This window comes from Corvus hawaiiensis, chromosome 26 (assembly GCF_020740725.1).
Source record: "Corvus hawaiiensis isolate bCorHaw1 chromosome 26, bCorHaw1.pri.cur, whole genome shotgun sequence".
Classification (NCBI taxonomy): domain Eukaryota; kingdom Metazoa; phylum Chordata; class Aves; order Passeriformes; family Corvidae; genus Corvus; species Corvus hawaiiensis.
In genome coordinates, this window is record NC_063238.1 from 45,970,119 (window position 1) to 45,990,395 (window position 20,277).

The window sequence follows — 20,277 nt, forward strand, 5'->3', positions numbered from 1 at the left end:
CTTAAAGCACAGAAGTCTCTTTTTTTAAAAACAAGTCTCTGTTAAACCCAAGGAATATTTTCAGCAGACAAAACTATTCCAATTTCGGAAAAGAATTAAAAATAGAAAATGCAATACTTGAGTTTGGGCCAGAAAAGATAAATACATACAGACACACATACACACAAGTATTAACTGGAAAAAGTATTTAAAGCCCAGTGGTTTCTCAGGTAAAGTTACTCTTTTTCTGTATCTCACAATGAATCAGACACAGGAGGTACCTTTTTGAAGGTTTACAGACAAAAAAACAGTTGTAACCAATGTTTTGACCTAATCTGTGGTTCTGATCTCCAGCAGCACAGGCCCAGCTTTTCTATTTACCAGTTCCTGAGCCTGCAGGGTCTGGTTTGCTTGTGGTTTGTTCCTTTGTGTATAGGGAATTACTTGCTTTAGGGGCTGAGCCAAAAGAAGCTGCTGAGGTGCTATTGATGGAGAAGGGCTTGGTTTTAGGATGCCTTTTCAGGTGAGTCTGAGTTTAAATAAGCATCTAAAATAAAATCCTGCCTTGGCCAAGTAGTGACTTCCTTGACAGTGGAAGTCACTCTCTCTTCACCTTCCAGTTCATGAGGGAACAGGTCTGGACCAGCATGAGCAGCTGACAGAGCTTGGGAGGGAATAACAATCATTTATCACAGGTAGAGTAAAACTTCAGAGACAGAGACAAGGGCTTCAAGTTAATGAGGAAAACATATCCAAAATCAGCATTGAAACAGGAATATAAAGTTTCCTGTAGTCCCACTGTAGACTGGCAACACCTTCACGATGTCTCAGCAATAGTATCTCATGAAACTTTGCTTTCTGAAAGCAAAAACAGTAAAAATGACCAATTATTCATTGAAGAAGACAGCCCTACCAATACGCAGTTTCGCTCTCAACACAGCAAATGCTGCTTGAAAAACAAAGATTCTCTGTGGTGCAATATAAAGTATTTATTTTAAAAATATTTACAATATTACACACTAGAGAAGCTGTTAAGTATTGTAGAAGAACCCACCTTTATTTCAAATGCTTTTCTAATTGATTTTAACAAAACCAGACCATGATGGATTCTGTTCATGTAGCCCAGAAGAGTCATAGAAATGAGTGAAGGGCTGTAAGATTATCTGTGAAGAGTTAGGTCTTCATGGTGTTCAGAGAACAGTTACCTGTTCTGCTCAAAAAAATATCCACCATTTAGGCAGACTGCTGACGAATCCTAGAATGGGTAGGAAGGGACCTTTTAAAGGTCACCCAGTCCCAACCCCTGCGTGCTGTGGGCCGGGGGCCGGGACACCTTCCACTAGACCTGGTGGCTCCATGCCCTGTCCAGCCTGCCCTTGAACATTTCCAGGGATGGGGCAGCCACAGCTTCTCTGGGCAACCTGTGCCAGGGCCTCCCCACCCTCACAGGGAAGGATTTCTTCCCAAATTCCATCTAACCCTGCCCTCTGTCAGTGGGAAGCCTTTCCCCCTTGTCCTCTCACTCCAGGCTCTTGTCCAAAGTGCCTCTCCAGCTCTCCTAGAGCCCCTTCAGGCACTAGAAGGTCTTCTCAGAGCCTTCTTTCCTCCAGGCTGGACACCTCCAATTCTCCCAGCCTATCTCCAGAGCAGAGGGGCTCAAGCCCTCAGAGCATTTTCTTGGCTTTGCACTTGGCCTTGTTGAACTTCAGGAGGTTCCCCTGGACCCTGAATATGTCTAAAAATCACTCAAGTATCAGAATATTGCAGTTTTCTGTGTTTTTTTGCAATAATTCAAAGAAGGAGTATGAACTGACAGCATTCACTGTTCTCACAGTCTGAGAGCAAACATGCGGTGTCCTTGTCTGCTGAGACTGGAAGGCAGAGGGGCTGGACTCCCTTTCCTATTAGCTTGTCCAGAGGAAAGGAGGACATTGTCCTATGCAGTGAATAAAGCATTTCCTCATATTTTGCTCTCCCCTGCTGCCCTTGTTTAGTGAGGGGCTGAGGGATGAGCTGTACTTCACCTGTCTGGAACATCTCCACATTCACTGCTCAGGGTTTTCAGAGGCCTTTGCTATTGGAAGACTCTGCAGTGCAGATTTACTGATGGTTCCGTAGGCCTGGGAGTAGCTGCCCATTGATGCCCTTGGATCACCTGCAGCTCCCACGTTTGCAGTGATCTGAAACATCTTTTTACTGGGCTTTACAAGGGGACGAACATCTTTGCTGTTACACTGAGAGTTTCTGGGATTCTGTGTGAGAAAGAAAAGCCAAGGAAAGTTAATAACCTGGAATCAGCTTTCTGGAATGCAAATAGGACACAGATTGGGCTTTGGTCAGCATTATCCTCTCAAAAAACAAACACAAACTCAGGGCATTTGTAGGCTGATCTTCTCCCTCTTCTCCTCTTCCTGTCACAGAAAGTTGGTCACAATTCCCTAAAGATTCTTCCAAATGCATTGGTCATGTGTACACCTGCATGTGCAGCAAGCTCCACAATCCCATCTTGGGGAATAAATGGCTTCTCTCACTCTCAAAACATTTTGGAAGGGATTCCAAATCAGAGGGGCTGAAAGGTGGGTTGCAAGTGTGCTGCTGGACATGCTTGAAAGTTTCTGACAACCTGGGCTAGTGGAAGGTGTCCCTGACCATGGCACAGGGGTGGAATGAGATGAGTTTTTAGGTCCCTTCCAACCCAAGCAGTCTGTGAGTCTGTGATTCTATGAATCTGTGGTTCCTCCTTCCGTACTCTTCCTCTGTCATAAGCTTCCTCCCATCACTTCTGCAGGTGCCAGCAGTCACCAGGCAGCAGACAGCCAGCTCAGGAAGAAAAAAAGGCAGGAGCAAGAGGTCATTAAAGAACGCAGTGAGAGTAAGGACTTTTGCAAGGAAGCATGGCCAAGAAGGGAAGAGGGAGGAGCAGAGAGGACAGGACTGACACCTTCACGGCTCAGCAACAGCAATTCATTAGAAATGCAGAAACATGAAATCACAGAATCACTGAGGCTGGGAAAGCCCTCTGAGGCCACTGGATCCAACTGCTCCCCCAGCAATGCCAAGGCTACCACTAATCCATGTCTCCACATGTGCCATATCCACACAGCTGTTAAATCTCCCCAGGGATGGGGACTCCATGCCTGCCCTGAGACAGTCTGTGCCAGGGCTGGACAGCCCTTTGCAGGTGGGTTTTTTCCAATATCCAACCTAAACCTCCCCTGGAACCACTTGAGGCCATTTCCTCTTATCCTGTCACTTGCAGAGCCCGACCCCCACCTGGCTGCACCCTCCTGTCAGGGAGTTGCAGAGAGTGAGAAGGTCCCACCTGAGCCTCCTTTCCTCTACAGCTACTGCTGCTGCTCCAGACCCTCCCCCAGCTCTGTTCCCTTCTCTGGACACACTCCAGCCCCCACAATGTGGCCCCTCCTTTCTTGTGAGGAGCCCAAACTTGTCCCCAGGATTGGAGGTCCCTCAGCAGTGTCCAGCTGAGGGACCAGCATAGGGGACAGGTACTGCCCTGGGCATCTGACCATACCGTGGCTGGTACAAGCCAGGCGCCATTGGCCTCTTGCCCACCTGGGCACACCTAGGCTCATGTTCAGCTGCTATCATCAGCACCAGTAGGTGACCTTTTCCAGCGTTCCAGCCACTCGGCCTGGAGCACTACAGGGAGTTGCTGTGACGCAGGTTACCACAAGTAAGGGTTAGAAGTTAAGCTACTCACATTGTAAAGGCTCTGCACACTGGTAGGAGAGAGCCGAGTGTTTGGCTGTGTGATTTGTCTCCCTAGTTTCCCATTGTTGGGGATTCTGGACTGTTGAGGTGGTGCAGAACAGTTCCTGATCCCAGCACCAGGATTTGCATTTCCTGCAGAAGGAAAAACATGAGAGAAAGTAGGAAAATTGGAAGAACACAGAACACATTGACTGAGGCAGGAGCAGTCCCATACTCAACACTCATTCAACAATGTTTTGTTCTCATGTCATTTCCCTCCCACACTTTCACCCCCTCATTTTACCAAATTCAAACTTGCATCAGTTTGCAAATTCCCTTATTTCTTTTACACCACTCGTTCTCTCTTCCCCACAACAATACCCCAAGGGGCATTATACCTCCCGGTGTAGGAGGGTGGTACCTACTCTGCACAGTGGTGTGTGTGATGGGGTTGTACATCATCACACTAGTCTGTGACCTCTGACACACAGTTCTGGCCAAATCCTTGCTCTGGCTGGATCCTATTGGCTGGACCCCAGCTGTGGCTCCAGTGTGCATATGTGAAGGGTTTAGAAGAGGGGGTGTTGGTTCTTGCTGGCCTTTCCTGGTAGGTACAGCCACTGAGCTGAAACCTGAGAGAAGTGTGCTGGATTCAGACTGGCTCAGCTGAATGTTTTCTCTCTGCCCTTGCTCCTTTGGAAGGCTCTTTGACTTCTTTTCAAGGATCATCTGCAGAACAGAAAAGCAGGTTAGACTTAATGCAGCAATACAGCCGAAAAATAAAACATCAAAACAAAGAGGAATACTTAAAAATATCTGCAGTTTATTTTACAGGGTAAGTAACAAGTATAATAGATGATCTTTAAAGTCCCTTCCAACCCAAACCATTCTGTCTTTCTCAGACATCATGCTTCAGAGATTTTTCTTTGCCATGTGGGAATTTAACATGTAAAGGTCTCTCAAAGATTACGACAGTATGGAACTGGCCGATCAAACACCAAGGTGTAACTGGGCCAGCAGGTATCAAAAGCCCAGGAGAACACAAAGACAAGACAATGACAGAATTCGTTAAGCGTGCGCAAGAATGGCAGGTTACCTGGAGGATTAGGATTTGGGAAAATAGGATGAAAGTACCTCATATAATTTATTTCGATATTCTGCCACAGACAGCTGGACATCATCACCCAAAGGAAGGATCACATCAAAATCCAAAGAGGGCTCCCTAGAAGGACAGTGGAATCTGAGGAAATGAGAACACACCATGTAATTCAATGACTGGAAACAGATTATTAAAATTTAAACAGGATAGTTAAACAATCTCATGTAAATAGAGTTGGAGAAAAAGAATTAGCTTTGCCATTTTTTCTGTAACGCATTTAAAGAAAATTTTTGACAAGAGCAGGTTTGTAATGTCTCAGAAGACATTGGGGAAGCTCCATACCGGTGTCACTCTCACCTGTTCACATAAGGATGCCGCAGAGCCTCCTCTGCTGTGAGCCGTTTGTCAGGGTTAAATACCAGAAGTTTCTTCAGCAGATCCAAGGCAGGCAATGGAGTAGAGGATGGGAAAATCTCCTCAAATGCTACTCGCTGCCTAGAAGTCAGAAAACAATGATACGAGCTCTCAGTGTCTTAATTCCCAAGTGAAGGCAGGAATGACAGTTCTGGGGTCAAGGTGACAACAGACACGAGTTCACTCACAAAGTGTGTGTCATAATCACTGAATCCTAGAATGGTTTGGCTGGGAAGGGACCTTAAAGTTCATCACTTTCCAGCCCCATTATCCCACAAATCTAGACCTGAGATCATAGAAACATACTTCTCTGTAATTTACAGAGAAAATCTGGTTTTGCGTTTTGAAATCCTAAATATAATTGTGAACATAATGAAGATGAAAGTATCTTGAAAAAATCAGTTTTAAGCACCAAATATTACTCATATTTTAAATAATTTCTATTTAAGGAGACAACTTAGAGCCCGCCCCTTCCAGTGCCATAAGAGGCTCCAAGACAGCTGGAGAGAGACTTTGGACAAGGGCCTGGAGTGACAGGACAAGTGGGAAGGGCTTCCCACTGCCAGAGGGCAGGGTTAGATGGGATATTGGGAAGAAATCCTTCCCTGTGAGGGTAGTGAGGGATTGCAATGATTTCCTGGAGAAGCTGCGGCTGCCCCATCCCTGGAAGGCCAGGTTGGATGGGGCTTGGAGCAACCTGGTCTAGTGAAAGGTGTCCCTGTCCATGTTGGGGGGTAGAATGAGATGATCTTTAAGGTCCCTTCCCACCCAAACTATTCTGTGGTTCCATGATTCCATGGTCCTACATTAGATGATCCAAGACACACGAACACCTCAAGCTTACCGGGAACTCATGTGGTTAATAACTGAGGCCTTGTACTCTGACTGCAGAGCCAAAATATCTGCAATAATAAAAAGATACTGTTACTGCCAAGATGAGGATTAGAAGAGCTACACAGTTTATGAAGGAAAGCAAATATTTGATATTAACATAGGAAATTATCCTCATAAAACTCAGTCAGAGATCTATGGAAGGGGGATGGAATATTTACTTACAAATTTTCTAAGCTGATTTTTGAATTCCTATTTATAAATCATACACTTCATAAACTTGCACTCTCATAGCAACAGATGCAGAAGCACCAGGATATCTGAATTTCTTATTTTCCTCTGACATTCAAGATGAAAACTTTCATTTCTTTGGAAAGGTGCCAGAATGAATAAGAGATACCTTCTTCCCTGACCCAGCCAGGCTGCTTTCTTCCACTCTTAACCCTTTCTCTAGACACCTTTCCCTGCAGCAGAGTCCTACCTTCTGGGGACGGAGCAGGGATGACCCTCAGGATCTGCTCTATTTGATTCATTGTTGATGTCCCAGGAAAAAGAGGCTTTCCAAGCAGCATCTCGCCAAGAATACAGCCAATGCTCCACATGTCTACACCCTTAGTGTAACTACAAACAGGAAGAGAACAGAGGTAGGATTAAATCAAGCAAATATTTTCCTGTACCTGGTATTCACATCACCTACATTGATTTATTTGCTAGAGAGCATGCTTGGTGACTTCTCAGATGTAAATGCTCACAGGTTTGAACTATCAGTTGAGTAACATTTGGGTATCATGAGACTGGCATGCGTGAAACAGAAAGGAGATTTATCCTACTCAAAGTCTAGTCTAAGAAGCCATAAAAGGAAATACATTACAGGAAAATGCCAGAACAAAGTAATATATTAAAGGTAATGCCAGAACAAGGTTTTATAGCCTTTTCATATGACCAAGAATGAAGATACATGTTCTTTGGAAACAATTGACTTTGGTCATAATGTATGCACAAAGTGTTACAATTACTTAAGAACTACATTTTTAAGCAAAGTAAATGCCAAACAATGGGTATAGGACAGTTTGCAAAACATCCACATTTAAAATTCGGGATACTACCCCAGCATCTATTTATTTACTTTTCTGGTTTTCCATAAGCCTGACTGACAGGTACTTGGTTCAAAATCTGATTAGGGAATATTTCATGAAGGTCTATCAAAAAACACTGCTTCAATTTGGAAAAGAGGACTTAAGTTCTCAAGCAAATTTTATAAAATTATGGGTTTAAGGGAGAAGAAGTAAGTCTAGTGGGAGAAAGGGTGACAAACAGATGCTCATGTACATACACTCACAGTCTAAGGGCACAAGAAGGCCATGTACATGTTCATGAGAGGTTTTTATGTCACAGAAGTTTAACTGTGTATTGAGCAAACAGACTGGTGACATGACACTGAAAATTAAAAAACTGAAGACTTTTAGACAAAAAAATTTGCAAGTGGTGAAGTCCCAGGCTCCCATCCCTTCACTCACTTGCGAGAGGCCAGTAAGATCTCGGGGGCTCGGTACCAGCGTGTGGCCACATACTCGGTCAGTGCAGGGGTGGGCTGGTCCTCACTCAGCTGGCACAGGGAACGGGCCAGGCCGAAGTCACACAGCTTCACACAGCACTGTGCATCCAGCAGGATATTGGAAGGCTGGATTGAACACAGGAGAATTAATTAGCCTTTTACTCTCTGAATAGCAGAAGATTATTATCAAGGTTGTTTTACTAGTCTCGTATATTTCTTCATACTTTTCCTATGGAGTCAGGCTGAGACAGCTGGGGGTATTCATCCTGGAGAAAAGGCTCAAAGGAGACCTTAGAGCTCCTTGCAGTGCCTAAAGGGGTGCCAAGAGAGCTTGAGAGGAACTTTGAACACGGGTCTGGAAGGACAACACAAGCAGGACTGGCTTCCCACTGACAGAGGGCAGGGATAGATGGGATATTGCAAAGGAATTCTTCCCTGTGAGGGTGGTAAGGCCCTGGCACCAGCTGCCCAGAGAAGCTGTGGGTGCCCCATCTCTGGAAGTTTTCCAGGCCAGGTTGGACTGGACTTGGAGCAACCTGGGATAGTGGAAGGTGTCCCTGTCCATGGCAGGAGGTGGGAACGGATGGGCTTTGAAGGTCCCTTCCATCCCAAATCAGTCTGTGATTTTATTTATTGTTCAACACAAAACTGGAGTGAAGGATACAGACCATGACCAAAACGTACCTTCTGATCCCTGTGAATAACATTCCCTGAGTGGATGAATTTAGTTGCCCTCAGGAGCTGGTAGACAATGTAACACTTGTGGATGTCTTTCAGCAAATTCCCCTTCTTAATCACAGCATGTAAATCTGTCTCTGTAATACATTATACCAGTAATAGATTTACATCGGTAAATATCAGTAGTATCACAAACATTCATATATATCATGTATATCACACCACTATCAAAGTGACAACAAGGATAACTCCTAAGAGAGGCTGGGTTTAAATGGCTGCTGCAATACTGAGTCTCACCCATGGACTCGAAGATGAGGTAGATGTCCTTGTCATTCTCTGCTTGGATAACATCGAGCAGCTTGATGATATTTGGATGTTCTCCAAATTTCTGCACAGGGAAGAGACCCAGCTGTCAAATTCATGTGTTTTGCTTGTGAATCATAAAAAGGACAATAACCTATTTCCATCTGTATTACTGTCTAGAACAAACATTAACATGCTGTTTCCTCCATTAGGCTTCTTCTGAAATAAACTTAAAAAAAGGATTCAAGTTTGTTCCATAGTAGGAAACCAGTCAGTTAATCAAAAAAATAATCTCTGTTGAATGAGACATTTATTCTAAAACTCCCTCTATACCATTTATAATGAAATCCAGCCCCCTTTATGCACACACATTTCCTACTGAACCACAGAATATTTGTGGCATGCAAATAGATCACAGTTGCCATCAACATTATAGTTAAAAACCCAAACACCACCAGAACATGTCGATCTGAGGGCTGGCTCAGACACTCACAGGCTGCGTTGAGGAACTGACTGCATGGAGATCAGACAGCACCCAGAGATACCTGAACACAGCTATCACACTGCAGGTGGAGTCCATCCTCACATTTTTGCAGACTGACAATCCTGATGGGATCATTAAGTTCATCCCCAGCTTTAACAGCTTTTATTTCCCACTTCTGTGCAGCCAGGGACACAGTAAACACTTCATAATAGGCCAACATTTTATAATGCATAACATCTAGGAAAGTTCACAAAACAACACGCTCACCTGCAGCAACCTGTGAAAACACACTCACAAAGCAGTGATACTCAGCCAGGCCACCACACGCTTTGTTTTCATTGTGAGGAGAACAGTCAAAATACCCATCCAAATGATCTAAAGAAGGTTTTTACCCAAAAGGGGATATTGTTCTAGAGATGCAGCTAAATCTTGACAGTGTTACTTGAGTACTATTTAAGAAGGAAAATTCCACTGTCTCACACTGCCTTGCCCTGGAACTGATAACAGAAAGTCATGAAAAAATTTCAATCTGTACTGAAAAAAACATGTTACCTTGAAAAAAACCTTGTCAGGGCCAGTTCTATTAATCTTTGCTTAATGAATAATAATGCTACTAACATACTTACCAAAATGACATTCTAAAATTGGCCTAAAATGCACCTGGAGATCTACAACTACACTGAACAGCAAACACAAAACCTGCAAGCAATGACCAGAGCATCAGAGAATCATTCATACCTCCGATTCTACAGCAACTTCTCAATTAGAATAATTGAGATACATAATATAAAACAATAACCTAGTCCATCAAATGGCCTTGTGATAAATTTCAAGACAGAACAAAGCAATTATTATGCGCGGACAAACAAATTAAGACAAACACCCAGTTATGAATAACAGAGCATTTTTCACATCTTTTCCTTTCTGAGCCCTCAGTCTTGAACCACAAGAAAGAGTTTTAAAATAGGAGGGGAAACTAAAATTCTTAAAGTCTATTGAGCACCAAAAGTCATGGAAGTACAGGCTGAACGGCACATTAACTTTGCTCTCCCTGCCCTCCACTGCCAAGTGACTCCTTCTTTCCTTCAGAAGCCTGCTCCTCCTACATCCATCCACTCCAGAGTTCTGCACTTTCAGAGATGATCTAACAGGTAATTCATTTCTAAGGAACTGTTTCTATTTTTAGCTTTAAAGTCTGCAGCTTCTATTTCAGGCTTCAAGAATGACTAAAAAGTAAAAAAACATAATCTCTTTCCTACTTAAACTTGGCAGTCTTAGGAAATACCTCTTCTATGAGCCCTGCCTCACTTGTGTCCTTAGCAAATCACAAGTTATAACAACATAATTCCAAAATATTGATGTTTCTACATGGTAAGGCTGAGGAGGAGTGGACAGATAATTGGAATGCCACTGATAAGGTCAATTATATCAAAAAAAGAGTAGTCTTAAGTTATTCCTTGCAGAACTTCCCTTTTTAGTTTTGGTTCGATTATTTTAAGTGATTAAATTGCTTACCGCATGATGGAGGAAAACAATTTTGGCATGTAAATCCCTCTCCCACCCCAGCCCCTCCTCCAATCATGGCAGTTAAAACATAAGAGAAACAGTTTCTATCCACAAAGAAGCAAGAAGTGACAGAAGGTACAAGTCAATGTGTTGATGCTGCAGCAGACACATTGCTAAAAGTGGGGAAAGGGCACGAAAGAGTAAAAACAAGCCCAAATGGAGAGTGTTTCATTCAGGTGGGTTCACGCTGAAAGGCCCTTTGCCAAGATGGTGCAGAAAAGAAATTAGAGTTATCAACACTAATCAATGACCCCTGCATTTTGGAAAACAACGGGAACAAAATACTTAGAGATCAGACATAATAAAAAATCAGAGAAGAGGGGGAACATTACCTGCAGGAACATAATCTCTCGAAATGTTCTCTAGAAATAAAGAATAAACAGTTTATTATCACTTCAAGAGAATGGCAGAACAGAGATGCACTTCAGTGACAGGGTTAAATCCACTCCTCTTTGTACATGCCATGGTACACAAAGCTTGGTATTTATTGCTTGTTTTTATCCCAATATAGCTGCAGACTGTATTGTTACATGCATAATTATCATCTTTCAGAGACAAAAATCCTGAAAATACCTATGGAATCCCACCACATCTCGGAACACATCAGGACAATAATTTCTCACCTGAGCGTCTGTTCTGTTTCTGAAAGCATCAAAAATCTTTTTAACAGCAACTGTTTCTCCTGTCTTGCGGTCAATTGCTTTCCAGACAATGCCATAGGCCTGGGGAGAAACACAGGCAGGTGAGCAGTGTGCTGACACCTGCACGCAGCTCAGGCCTGAAGTGGAACCAGAATGTATTCAACGAGGGACTGGAATCAGAGATGATGGAAGCTACATGGAAGAGAGCGATTAGAGCAAGGAGCCACTCTACTCAGGAGACTGAGAGAGTTGGGGCTGTTCAGCCTGGAGTAGAGAAGACTGCAGGGAGACTTTAGAGCTCCTTCCAGTGCATAAAGGGGCTCCAAGAGAGCTTGAGAGGGACTTTGGACCAGGGCTCAGAGTGACAACACAATCTGGAAGGACTTCCCACTGCCAGAGGGCAGGGTTTAGATGGGATCTTGGGAAGAAATCCTTCCCTGTGAGGATGGGGAGACCTGGCACAGGTTGCCCCAAGAAGGTGTGGCTGCCCCATCCCTGGAAGTGTCCAAGGCCAGGCTGGATGGGGGCTTAGAGCAACCGGGTCTAGTGTAAGGTGTCCCTACCCATGGCAGGAGGTGGGATTCAGTGGGTTTTAAGGTCTCTTTCAACCCAAACTATCCTGTGGTTCCATGACTCTATGTATTGGAGAGCAGCCCTGAGGAGAAGGACTTGGGGGTGCTGCTGGATGAAAAACTGGAAATGAGCTCACATGCACTAGCAACCCAGACAGCCAACCATGTCCTGGGATGCATCAAAAGAAGGACAAGCTGGGCATCAGGCCCAGCCAGTTCAGGGTTGTGACAGGCAGGTCCTGCCTGACCAACCTGATCTCCCTCTGTGACAGTGTGACCTTCTCAGTGGCTGAGGGAAAGGCTGTGGATGTGTCTGCCTGGACTCGAGTAAAGCTCTGACACCGTTTCCCACAACATTTTCCTGGAGAACCTGGCTGCTCCTGGCCTGGACAGGTGCACTGTTCGATGTCATGGCGGGGCCCAGGGAATGGTGGGCAATGGGGCTACATCCAGCTGGGGCCGGACACCAGTGGGATTCCCTAGGCTCAGTACCGGGGCCAGTCCTGTTCAATGTCTGTATCAATGCTCTGGACAAGGGGCTTGAGGGCACCTCAGCCAGCTCACAGAGAACACCAGGCTGGGCAGGAGCATGGATCTGCAGGAGGGCAGGAACCTCTGCAGAGGGGTCTGGAAAGGCAGCATCGATGGCCCTTGCACTGAGGCCAGTGGTGCAAGGGTCAACAAGGCCAAGTGACAGGTCTTGCTCTTGGGTCACAACAACTCCATGAAACACGTCAGGCTTGGGACAGAGTGGCTGGAAAGCTGGAAAAGGACCTGGTGGTGCTGGTGACAGTGGCTGAATATGAGCCCAGGTGTGCCCAGGTGGCAAGATGCCAATGGCACCTAGTTTTTGGCAGCCATGGTGTGGGTGGCAGGTCAAGAGAGATAATTCTTCCCCTGTATTTGACTTTGGTGAGATTCCCACCTGGAGCACTCAGTACAAGAAAGATGCAGACCAGTTTGAGCAGGTGCAGAGAAGGGCCATGGAGATGCTCCGAGGGCTGGAGGCCCTCTGCTCTGGAGCCAGGCTGAGAGAGCTGGGGGTGTTCAGTCTGGAGAAGAGAAGGCTCAAAGGAGAACTCACTGTGGTCTTTCAATACTGAAGGGGGGTTGGTAAGAAGGATGGAGAGAGACTTTTTACTAAAGTCTGTAGTGACAGCATCCCTGCACCACAGAATTGCTGAGGTTGGAAAAGCCCTCCAAGACCATTGGGTCCAACCACTAACACAGCACTGTCAGATCCAACACTAAACCTTTTTTTTTTTCCAATTAAAAGCTGTGCTGTCTGTTAAGGGAACAGGAACTTCTCCCTGAGTTTTCCCTATTCTGGATGACTGTGATACTTGCAAATGATGACTGCTCAGTCTCACTTGTGGTACAGATCCAGTTTTTTTATTTTAGGCATAGATTTGAATCTTGACTTTCCACAGTCTAGGAGCTGCTTTACCTTTGGACAACGGGATCGTATCCCACGCAGAAATGCCCATTTAATGTTTAAATACTTGCACAAAGCAAAAAAGCTGCAATGTGTGATTCTAGTGATTAAATAGTCATGTAACGACACCAAGGCAGACTTCCCAGTAACATCTGTAGTCCTGGAGCATGGGATCAGGACCTTTGCCATGCATGAGGCAGTACAAACACTTACCTCAGGTAAGTGCTACAGTACTACTCTGCTGGCAACTGGGAAACAGCCTCAAGTTGTGCCAGGGGAGGTTTAGGCTGGATATTGGAAAAAACCCTCCTGCAAAAGGCTGTGCAGCCCTGGCACAGTCTCAGAGCAGGGGTGGAGTCCCCATCCCTGGGGGGATTTAACAGCCGTGTGGATGTGGCACATGGAGACATGGATTAGTGGTGGCCTTGGCATTGCTGGGGGAGTGGTTGGACTCAACAGGCTCAGAGGGCTTTTCCACCACAGTGATTCCTTGACTCTGTGAAGATAATGAGGGAAATACTTAAATGCTTGTATCAATGCAACTAAGTGATGGCAAAGAGCTGCCAGAATAGAAAAGCAGATAACTGGGGAGGGTTTAGAGACTGTCTGAGGAGACATATCTTAGAAATTACCATTGGCTCATGTATAAAAATACATGTTATGGAGAAAATATGACGATGCACCATGATCTGAAGTGATGGGTTACAGTAAATGTAGAAGGATTTGGCAGGCACAAAGAGAATGTACTTTGAGACTCAGATCCATTTTACTATTTATTCTTGAGCTCTTACAGTCCCCCGGAGTTCCCCTGGGTCACCTGGAGCTCCCACGGGGCCCTGAGCGACAGAGTTCCCACGGGCGCCTGAACTCCCAAACACGCCCTCAGCTCCCCTGGGCCGCCTGAAGCTCTCACAGTGCCCTGAACTTCACACGGGCCCCCCGAGCTCTCATGGGCCCTCCCAGCTCCCGCGATCACCCCAGCTCCTACAAGCCAGCCCCCCCGCCAGGCACTCACCCCCTTGCCCAGGCGCCTCTTGATCTCGTATTTGCGGCACACGAGCGGCTCCACCTCGGGCGGGCTCATGGCGGCACCTCCCTGTTGGCTCCCGCTGCCATGGAAACGGCCCCACGCATTGCGCATGCGCAGCACCGCAGCGGGGCCGCCAGGCGGTGCCGTGACCTCGGGCGGGCGGTGCCGGAGCGCTGCGGGGGGAGGAGGAGGAGGAGCGGGAAGAGGAGGAGGAGGAGCGGGAAGAGGAGGAGGAGGAGCGGGAAGAGGAGGAAGAACGGGCACGGGGCGAGCCCCTTCCAGGGCTCCGGGAGTGCCGGATAGGGGCTTGGACACGGGCCTGGAGTGACGGAACAAGGGGAATGGTTTCCCACTGCCAGAGGGCAGCGTTAGATGGGATGTTGGGGAGAAATCCTTCCCTGTGAGGGTGGGCAGGCCCTGGCACAGGTTGCCCAGAGAAGCTGTGGGTGCCCTATCCCTGGAAGTTTTCCAGGCCAGGTTGGACTGGGCTTGGAGCAACCTGGGGTAGTGGAAGGTGTCTCTGCCCATGACAGGTTGATGGGACTGGACAAGTCTTAAGGTCCCTTCCAACGTAAACCATTCTGAGATTAAATGATACTTGTTTGGGTTTTTTCCCCCCAGTTTTGATTCCTCCTCCCTACCCCCACCCAATTTCAACTTTTCCCATGAGGCTAAAGCTTATTTAATATGACGCTTTTCAGTGAGAGTTAATACTTATGTTGTGTTCTCTAGAGCTTTGCCTTTTTTCTTGTGTTTTACAGCAGGTAGAGAAAGAAGATTTCTGAAGCCTGATCCTTGTCCAAGTTAGATGGTTGAAATCATACTTGATAAGCTGAATGCACTCACTAGATACTCTGTTGTGACTTCTTTTTTTATGAGAATATTATGAACGTGGATTTAGTGTAATGGAGTTGTATGACTGTAAATGTTTATTTGAGATATGACTTCAGTTTTACTAGTGAATTGTCATCTTTGGTCATGCAGGGATTTGGATTGCTGATGTATGCTTCCATCACTGACCATTCATTTTGTGTGGAAGGTTTCCTTTATATAATAATGAATTCTGACTCTTACAAAGAGGCTTATTCCTCTCAGCCCATGATTTTTAAGAAATTGCATTCAGTTTAGTTTTAAATGTTCATTTAGGATTCCTCAAGGGACTCGCTAATTACTTTAGCCTGTATTGTTTATGTCTAATAGGATACATTTATCTGCCTTAACCTGTTCATAGAGACATAAAGTTGTGTGTGTGCATTTACCAGCAGACACCAATGTTCAGGTCTTGATTATGACAATTACTGCTGTTCTCAGTGGGGTTCATTAGCGCTTTGGCATTATGGGTACCAACCGATGGGAAAAGGCCATCTGTCTGGCAGCCCAGCTAGTTAGGTTGGTGGAGTGCTGCTTCTGAGACTACTGGTTCCATTTTCACCTGTAGCCAAGTCCAAGTTTTACTGGTGACTTGAGCACTTAAATCTGATTAAAATATGATTTATACAACAGCTGCCAACTCTTGACTCTTGAGAGGGGCCTCTGCATACAGTGCTGTCCTGTGGATGGTGGTGATGAGAAGAACCCTTGTTCGTCTTGAGCTTCTGCTCAAGCTTCTAATTCTTTATTAATTTGATGTTTCAAATTTATTTAGAGAAGAAACTTTAAAGAAGAAACTTTAACGTGTTGTAGTGAAATTCTCTGGGTTGTTAAAAATTATTAATTTTAAAGCAGGATTTGTGTGGTGATTTTTCTGATATTTTTCTCCTGGGTAAGCTTTTAAACAGTCCAGAAAATATTTCTGTATTTTAATATACTGAACTCAGAAACAATAATACAATCTAATGTTTTCCCACCTGTTGGCTGTATATTAAATACCGTCATGGAGAGGGGGTGAGTGCTAACTTATACTTTCATTATCTTTTTTTCATTCACTTTATATGATTTGAGTTGTCTGTTGAATAATACACACAACTGCATGAAAATATTAAATCAGTAATTCTCAGACGTTTATGCTGAAAGCTTTTCGATGAGAATCTTGAGTGTTTCTCTCTTCTCCAAACGCTACAGTTCCTTATGGTTGCACATTGCATTTGCAGACTCCAGATAAAAGGTCTGTTCTCCATTAGTATTAGTAATTCCCAAAGCTTACACAGATTTAGCTGGCAATCAAGGTAAAAGCAGTCATAACACTTTTCAAAAGTAGAAGACTGTTCAAGTCTGTGCTGTCCTATTTGACTGAAAGAGCATGTTACTTAAATGACAGCATGGATTTATGTAGGAAGTGAACCAGTAGTAGTTCATTTTTAATTTAATCTACTGAGTGGTTGAATTAGAATGTTATGCGTGTCAGTCTAAGTCTGTTTTGTGGATTGCAAAGTAAACTCAAGTTCAGCTTGACAAGAACAGAAAAATAAAAAGTTTTATTCAAAAGCTTCAGTAAATCTTAGCATGAAAACGTTATTTTAGTGCTGCTAATTGGTTTTGGACGAAGGGATAGCAAAGGAAACCATCTGTGATTGAGACTTGTATGTGTTTTCAGAGGTTGCAAAAACACCTGACAGGAGCCAAACACATCAGTTTTATGTCCACTGCATAACCCTGCAATGTCCTGTAAGTCTTTTGTAGAAAGTGCTAATTTTAAAAAGTAGTATTTAAAGGACTTCCCAGCCTTCTGCAAGGCTTTCTGATAATAGGAAGTCAAATGGAGGAACTTTGGAGCATAGTTACTTATAATTCTCTGTTGAAGAATGAAGTATAGGGAGATGAGAGTTCATTCCTTATTTTGATGGTGATGTTGGAAATAATTAATAAGAGAAGTCCTAGCACTCTGCTTTGTTTTTGCAAATGTGTGCTTTCATGGACCTGAACAAAAAGTGGGGCTGGGAAATTCTGAGGTAGAAGTGTAGCTGTGCTTCAAATTGTTTTCTCTGCGAAGAAACACTATAAACACAGACCGGAGCAGACCAGTTTCTGTGGACTGAAAGGAGCTTGGAGAATTGGATTCATCCAAAATCTCAACTGGAAAGAATTTAATATGAAGCAAGAATTACAGAGTTTATGCTTGCCATAGTATAGAACTAATCAAATACCTGCTAGAAGCCTTTTAGAAACATGCTTAGCCGTGTTCTAGGAACAAGGGGCTTAGAAATACAGCTTTGCTCTTCTCCTAACTGATGGGAAGGACTAAAGTTCCTAAGGTATTTTCAGTGCTTTGTCTTGAATGCATAGAGAAGTCTGTAATGTGTCAGCTAAGTCAGCTGAAGAAAGCACAGGTTATGCCTGCAGGCAGGAAGGGCTTTTATTTTGCAGATGGCTTCTATTTGGCAATTTGGATTATAGGTGCAGTGCAAGTAATTTAACTGCTATGCATTCTGTTTCAATTTCATAAGAATGGAATGCATTTATCCCCACTTCTAGGAATTTCTTCACAGAAACTGTTTCTGATCTAACTGTAAGAGAACATGATCCATAGCTTTATTTCCTGCAGAAGTGTTTCCTCATTTGAATCTCATTGCTATCCCACTCTTTGAGCTGTATGTTATTTTTGATGTCTTGGTGTTACCCGCAGTTCACAAGTTGTCTGATCAGGGTAAAAAGGCATCTTGCACTCTATTGTGTAGCATTCCAGAGGTCTGGTTGTGACATTGTGTTCCTTGAACACATATGAACACATACCTTGAACACATATGAAAGGCAAAGGATGATGCAATAAAAACAGATTTCTTGAAGGACTCATAAGTGAAAGTATGAATATTCATAAAAGACTAAGAGAGAAGCCATGGTAGTTTCTTCCACAAGTTTTCATTTGAAGAAGGTAAACCTGGAGACCAGCAATACCTGAAACTGTATATCTGCAACAGCTACAAGTGAGGGATGCAGGATTTAAATTTTGGATATAAATAACATGCTGATGTTAGAAATTAATGTCAGGACATCAGGATGTACCCTTGTCACAGTCAAGTGTTACACCAGAGATGGGTCACAGGAACACGAATGCTTTTGCTTTATAATGAATTACGCCGCGTAGTATTCGAGTTTTGCTCAGTGACTACACTGTCACACTCAAAATGTGTTTTGGGTTGGGACAATCTGGTTTGATGCTGACCTTTCAAATCCTGAAGTTTTGTTTACATGTGAAAACAAGAAAGTGAAAAGAGGATAGACTATTTAAAATAGTACAGATAGTTAAAATTGCATAAAGATCAGGTTTTTGGTTTTTTGCTCTTCACTTAATATTGCTATGGTAGTGTTTAAAAAATGGTCCTGAACTTGGGGGAGGTGAAATACTTCTTGAAACAGTACATATAAACTCCATTCAGTATCACATACAAGTAGTGCATCACAGTCTGTTCAAATAATCTTAGGGCTCTGAAATTTCTTAGACCTTTAAGTTTGAAGGTTGGAACACTGCTCTTACTTCACTGCTTTGTGTCACCTGTAATGGCACATTTTTCAGGAGATTAAGTGAGGTAAATGCCAGTGGCTAGGTTTTTATTAGATGCAATGAAATAGTGAACCATTGTGTAAAGAAATGCCATTTTATATTGCAAGATGAGCAGCAAAACTCTGGATACTAACCTCAAATATACTGCTTTTATAGACTTGCTGATGCTTAATTTTACACTAGTAGGGAAAAAAACCCCAGTTTCATCATCTAGTGTACATTTCTGTTAACTGTCAGTTTATACGAACAGCATTTTTTCTTTTCTCATTTACTCAGGATACATGGCTCAAACCCTGAAAAACCAAATGTATTCCAGGTGGAGCACCTGGAATGTCTGAAGAATTATCAGAGTTGAAAAACTGGAAAAACTGTTTCCCCCACAGTTAGTCACTTAAATCCATATCTCCATGTAAATGTCATCATAGTTGCCTGGAAGAGAAAGCTGAAGAGAACTTGTAGAGTGTTCAAATGGAAAAGGATTAATTCTAGGCAGAATGCTGGTTTCTATCTCCTTAATTTCACTATTCAAACAGTTTTGTCTATGCCTTCATGTTTGTTTTATTTTTAAGCCCCTGAATAGCAATAACTGTGTTCCTGACAGGACTTATTAAAATTTCAAACAATGTTAAAATATTCAGACATTGATAGTTATTGTTCCAATATACATTATACAGTTTTAACTATTTCCTATAATCAAGTCTCAAATATTGTAAAAGAAAATGAATCCTCGTGTTTTTAAAAATAAAAGTAATGTAAGCAGTTTCAGGAGTGGAAGTTCAAAACCTAAATTGTAAGGAAATTACAGTGGTCCGATACTGAAAAAGCTCCAAAATTGTTTTGACTTTGATTTTTCTTACAGGCTGACAAGCGGTAGCATTTATCTGACAATAAGAAATAAAGACAGTGATTGCAAGATACATGAAAATAGATCTGGCCTCAATGATTGGTGCTTCATATATTTGTGTTTACACTGTCAGATGCACCTGTACCAAGCTTTGTGCCATTTAAAAATATTTCTATATTTTAAAGCGAACTGCAATGCATATTAGCTCATTTTTCTCAACACTTCATTGGCCATGAAGGCTGCTGCCAGTGTTCTCTCATTTGTCAGTGCAGGGGTGCAGGGCCTATGTACAGGATTGAGGGTGAACCACAAGGATGATTTTTTTTAATAATCTCACACAGGCCTGCTAAACTTTAATAATGTTACAAATAATTTTTACAGAATTACAAAACACCTTCAGCGGCTGAGAATCTTTTTTGCACAGTAGCCTTAATGAACAGAGTATGTACCATACAAAAACTACAAAATGCGTGCTTAAGCTATTAAGCATGAAATGCAGGTGTTTGCTGAGGTCCTTGCATCTTTACTATGCTGTTTATGTGTGAAGGGTGCAAGGACCAACTCAAGAACTTTATTTTCTTTGCCTAAAACCGTAAGCCTATTGTTTACAAACATTTAAAGAAAAGGCTGTACCATATGCGGTTTGTCTTAGTTACATAATGTAAGCTCCTAGCTTTTCTTTTTTGCAAGATTTTTT

At 43.4% G+C, this 20,277-nt stretch overlaps 1 protein-coding gene across 5 annotated transcripts in view; it reads right to left on the reverse strand.

The window, feature by feature from the left end:
- MAPK15 (mitogen-activated protein kinase 15) overlaps positions 1-14,390 on the reverse strand; it is a 26,234-nt gene extending 11,844 nt beyond the window's left edge. The window contains exons 1-14 of one of the 5 annotated variants that reach the window (XM_048286507.1): positions 14,284-14,390; positions 11,244-11,342; positions 10,953-10,982; positions 8,565-8,655; positions 8,274-8,404; positions 7,552-7,715; positions 6,516-6,655; positions 6,048-6,105; positions 5,147-5,284; positions 4,825-4,930; positions 4,116-4,419; positions 3,701-3,843; positions 2,004-2,231; positions 753-837 (exon numbers count right to left, since the gene is read on the reverse strand). In XM_048286507.1, coding sequence (XP_048142464.1) covers positions 2,025-2,231; positions 3,701-3,843; positions 4,116-4,419; positions 4,825-4,930; positions 5,147-5,284; positions 6,048-6,105; positions 6,516-6,655; positions 7,552-7,715; positions 8,274-8,404; positions 8,565-8,655; positions 10,953-10,982; positions 11,244-11,342; positions 14,284-14,352 — 1,680 coding nt within the window. In that variant the 5' untranslated portion in view covers positions 14,353-14,390 and the 3' untranslated portion in view covers positions 753-837; positions 2,004-2,024. Of the gene's footprint in view, position 1; positions 838-1,732; positions 2,800-3,700; positions 3,844-4,115; positions 4,420-4,824; positions 4,931-5,146; positions 5,285-6,047; positions 6,106-6,515; positions 6,656-7,551; positions 7,716-8,273; positions 8,405-8,564; positions 8,656-10,952; positions 10,983-11,243; positions 11,343-14,283 lie in introns of those variants that run through there. The other 4 variants (XM_048286509.1, XM_048286506.1, XM_048286508.1 and 1 more) reach the window with 4 other exon arrangements.
- Positions 14,391-20,277: the final 5,887 nt, after the last annotated feature.